This window comes from Mustela nigripes, chromosome 17 (genome assembly GCF_022355385.1).
Source record: "Mustela nigripes isolate SB6536 chromosome 17, MUSNIG.SB6536, whole genome shotgun sequence".
NCBI classification, from domain to species: domain Eukaryota; kingdom Metazoa; phylum Chordata; class Mammalia; order Carnivora; family Mustelidae; genus Mustela; species Mustela nigripes.
In genome coordinates, this window is record NC_081573.1 from 27,248,360 (window position 1) to 27,251,549 (window position 3,190).

General features: G+C 48.6%; 1 protein-coding gene across 1 annotated transcript in view; it reads left to right on the top strand.

Annotated features, from left to right (window-relative positions):
- The first annotated feature begins 2,824 nt into the window (after positions 1-2,824).
- CNEP1R1 (CTD nuclear envelope phosphatase 1 regulatory subunit 1) overlaps positions 2,825-3,190 on the top strand; it is a 20,145-nt gene continuing 19,779 nt past the window's right edge. Inside the window, exon 1 of the mRNA XM_059382052.1 lies at positions 2,825-2,961. Within this exon, the coding sequence (XP_059238035.1) occupies positions 2,937-2,961 (25 nt within the window). The 5' untranslated portion in view covers positions 2,825-2,936. The remainder of the gene's footprint in view (positions 2,962-3,190) is intronic.

Consider the following 3,190-nt stretch of genomic DNA (forward strand, 5'->3'; position numbering starts at 1 on the left):
CGCATCCTAGGCTGCCGATGGGTACCCAGTGAAGGGACTGAAATTTTCTGGGCTGAGCCGTCATATGGCCTGAAGTTTGCCTACTGCCCTGCCACTTTTTTTTTTTTTTTTTAAGATTTTATTTATTTATTTGACAGACAGAGATCACAAGTAGGAGAGAGGCAGGCAGAGGGAGTGAGGCGGAAGCAGGCTCCCCACTGAGAAGAGAGCCTGATATGGGGCTTGATCCAGGACCCCGGAATCATGACTGGAGTCGAAGGCAGAGGCTAAACCCACTGAGCCACCCAGACACCACAGCCCTGCCACTTTTAACCCATGGAAAATAATAGAAAAGTTTTATAAAGGGGAAATTACCAAATACTGTAATTTAAGTAGTAAGTAGAGGACATCGACGGAAAACAGCAAACACAGAAATCCATCAAAGGGGCGCCAAGCAGGCTCTCTGCCAAGCAGAGCCACCAGGTACGCCCCCCACGCAAATTTTTTTAAATAAATAAAAATGTATGAAGGGGCACCTGGGTGGCTCAGTTGGTTAATGTCTGCCTTTGGATCGGGTCATAATTTCAGGGCAGAGGCATGCTGAGGGCAAAGCCAACAAGATTTGCCAAGTGATCTGATGTACCTTGTGGAAGAAGAGAAAGAGAAAGGTCAATAGTAACTCCAGCCACAGTGTTGGAATTGATCAATTCACCTGCTCATCTATAAACTCATCTCCGCAACGGGTGTGGTAGACACTCTTGGACTCAAAGCTGTTGATGGAGGGTTTAAAGGAGCTATAGCAGTCCTGAAGTATAAATTGTGTAGTGCCAACCCCCCTAGAAAAATATAACAATTGTTAGCTATTGTCCTGGACTGCCCTCTTCAAAGTGGATCTTCATCTCATCCCTGATGTTTTCAGCTGGTGTTTCATTTTGTTTTCACACTGAGTTCTACCCTTACAGAAGGCAGGAATTAGTTGTAGGTATCTTTGCATTCCCAGTTTATGTCCCAGTGCCTGAACATTTACGGCTTCTTGTTGACTGTGTTCTTGCCAAATCTCACTGACACGATGCTTTTACAAATCTATATCCTTTGGTCTCCCCAATGCCTTGGGTTCCAATTTTCCTAACCTATGAGGCCCATTTTCCCCCTAATGTATACTCTTTCAAAGACACATTAACATTTATTTGAGCACAGTTGAAAATGAAAGAGGAGAGGGAATACCCAGGAGGTAGTCCTTGGTCTTCCTTCTGTTGTCCCAAGTTCTTGCTAGAAATAGAAACTTGCTTAGCCCATCAGGCAAACAGGCTAACCTGCAATTAGCAGGTCTTGCTTTTTTTTTTTTTTTTTTAATCATTTATTTAAGTAATCTCTACACCCCATATGGGGCTCAAAATCACAAACTGAGATCAAGAGTCACAGGCTCCACCTACGGAACCCACCACGTGCCCCATCAGGTCTCCTTTGAAGGCAAGTTAGCAAAGCTCCCATTATCACAGTACTTTGGACTGTCCTATTCAGCCATCTGTCTCACTCCTCACCTCCCCAGGATCTCGCCCAGGAGAGTCTGTAATATAACAGATATTCAATAACCATTCTCTAACACTGTTGGGTCCCAAAGGGAAGGGTGATTAACAAGAGTTGGTGCTGGAGAAATAGAGCATTGATCACGAAGTGGAAATGGCTTAAATTTGTTTGCTTACTTATTTACCCCTCCTTTGGCTCATCATATGGAATTACTGTTAGTTCCTTCATACAACTATCTTTATCTGAAATCAATTACTTATTTGCGTGTGTGTGTGTGTGTGTGTGTGTGTGTGTTTTAAGTAAACCGTACGCCTAACACCTAGGGGCACACTCCAACTCAGGACCCCAAGATCAAGAGTCGCATTACTTATTGCATATTTTTCACCTGCTGTAATGGGAAAGCAGTCTCCTCTATCTTCCTCTAATAAGATAGGAATCTCCTCTGTCTTGGTCATAAGTGTATTTTTTTTTAAGATTTTATTTATTTATTTGACAGAGAGAGAGAGATCACAAGTAGGCAGAGAAGCCAGCAGAGAGAGATGGGGAAGCAGGCTCTCTGCTGAGCAGAGAGCTAGATTTGGGGCTCAATCCCAGGACCCTGGGACCATGACCTGAGCGGAAGGCAGAGGCTTTAACCCACTGAGCCACCCAGGCGCCCCTCATAAGTGTATCCTGCTAAAACATAGTGCCTAGAACATCTCCCAATAAATAGTTCTTGAATGAATGCATGACCACAAGGAAATTAGCAAGAAGCATTTTAACTAAATATAAACGTAGTCATACTTTCTTTGCCTTATTTATGATTTATGAAAGTTGGTAAACTTTGGGAAAATTGGGTAACATGAGAAAAAAGTAACCAAGGGAGAAATGCTTCCTTAAGTAGTTGGGCTTTCAAGGAAAGAGGTACTCTAACCTAAATGCATCATTTGGGTTTTCATTGGGTTTGTATCCCCTCGAGTCCTAGAGGGAAGAGCTAGCTCCTTTATTTCTTTACCCCTCGTCAGTAACCAGAACACTGCCCAGAAAGTAAAGGGCGCTCAATAAATATTTGAGGAATGAAAGAACCTGGCAGGAAACTAAGAATACACACTTACGAGCGAATTGGCTCCGACAGGCTGCAGTTCCTCCCCGGGGCAGGAGGCGGCGCCAGCGTTACACCAGCCTCGCCGCCGGCAGGTCTTGGTCCCTCCGGCAGACCGTCCAACGCTAGGCCCCGAGGCCCATGCGGGAGCTAACCAATAGAAATCCGTCTTAGTTGTCGGGTCTGGCAGAGATGCCCAATGGCCGCAGCGGGTGTAGGCAAGGGGCGGTGCGACGGCGAGGGGCGGAGGGAAGCGGTTAGAGGTGGGAGTTGGCGTTGCGGGCCGGGCGGGGGCCGCGGAGCTGCGATGCGGACGGGGCCGCGGCGGTGACCCGAGCTGCCGCCCGACATGAACTCGCTGGAGCAGGCGGAAGGTAGAGTGGGCTTCCTGGGTCGCCCGGGCAGGTCCCGGGCTCCTCCCGGAAGCTGGAGGGGCTAGAGTCGCGGAGACCCCGCCCCGGGGAGAGGAGGCCGCGAAGGATGGACTGAAGGGGCCGGGGCCGCGGGGGCCTCGGGGGCCTCGGGGCGGCCGGAGACGGCCGGACTCTGGTTCCCGCGCGCGTGGCCTGCGCGGGCGCTGGGGGACGTTACGTCAGCTCTCCC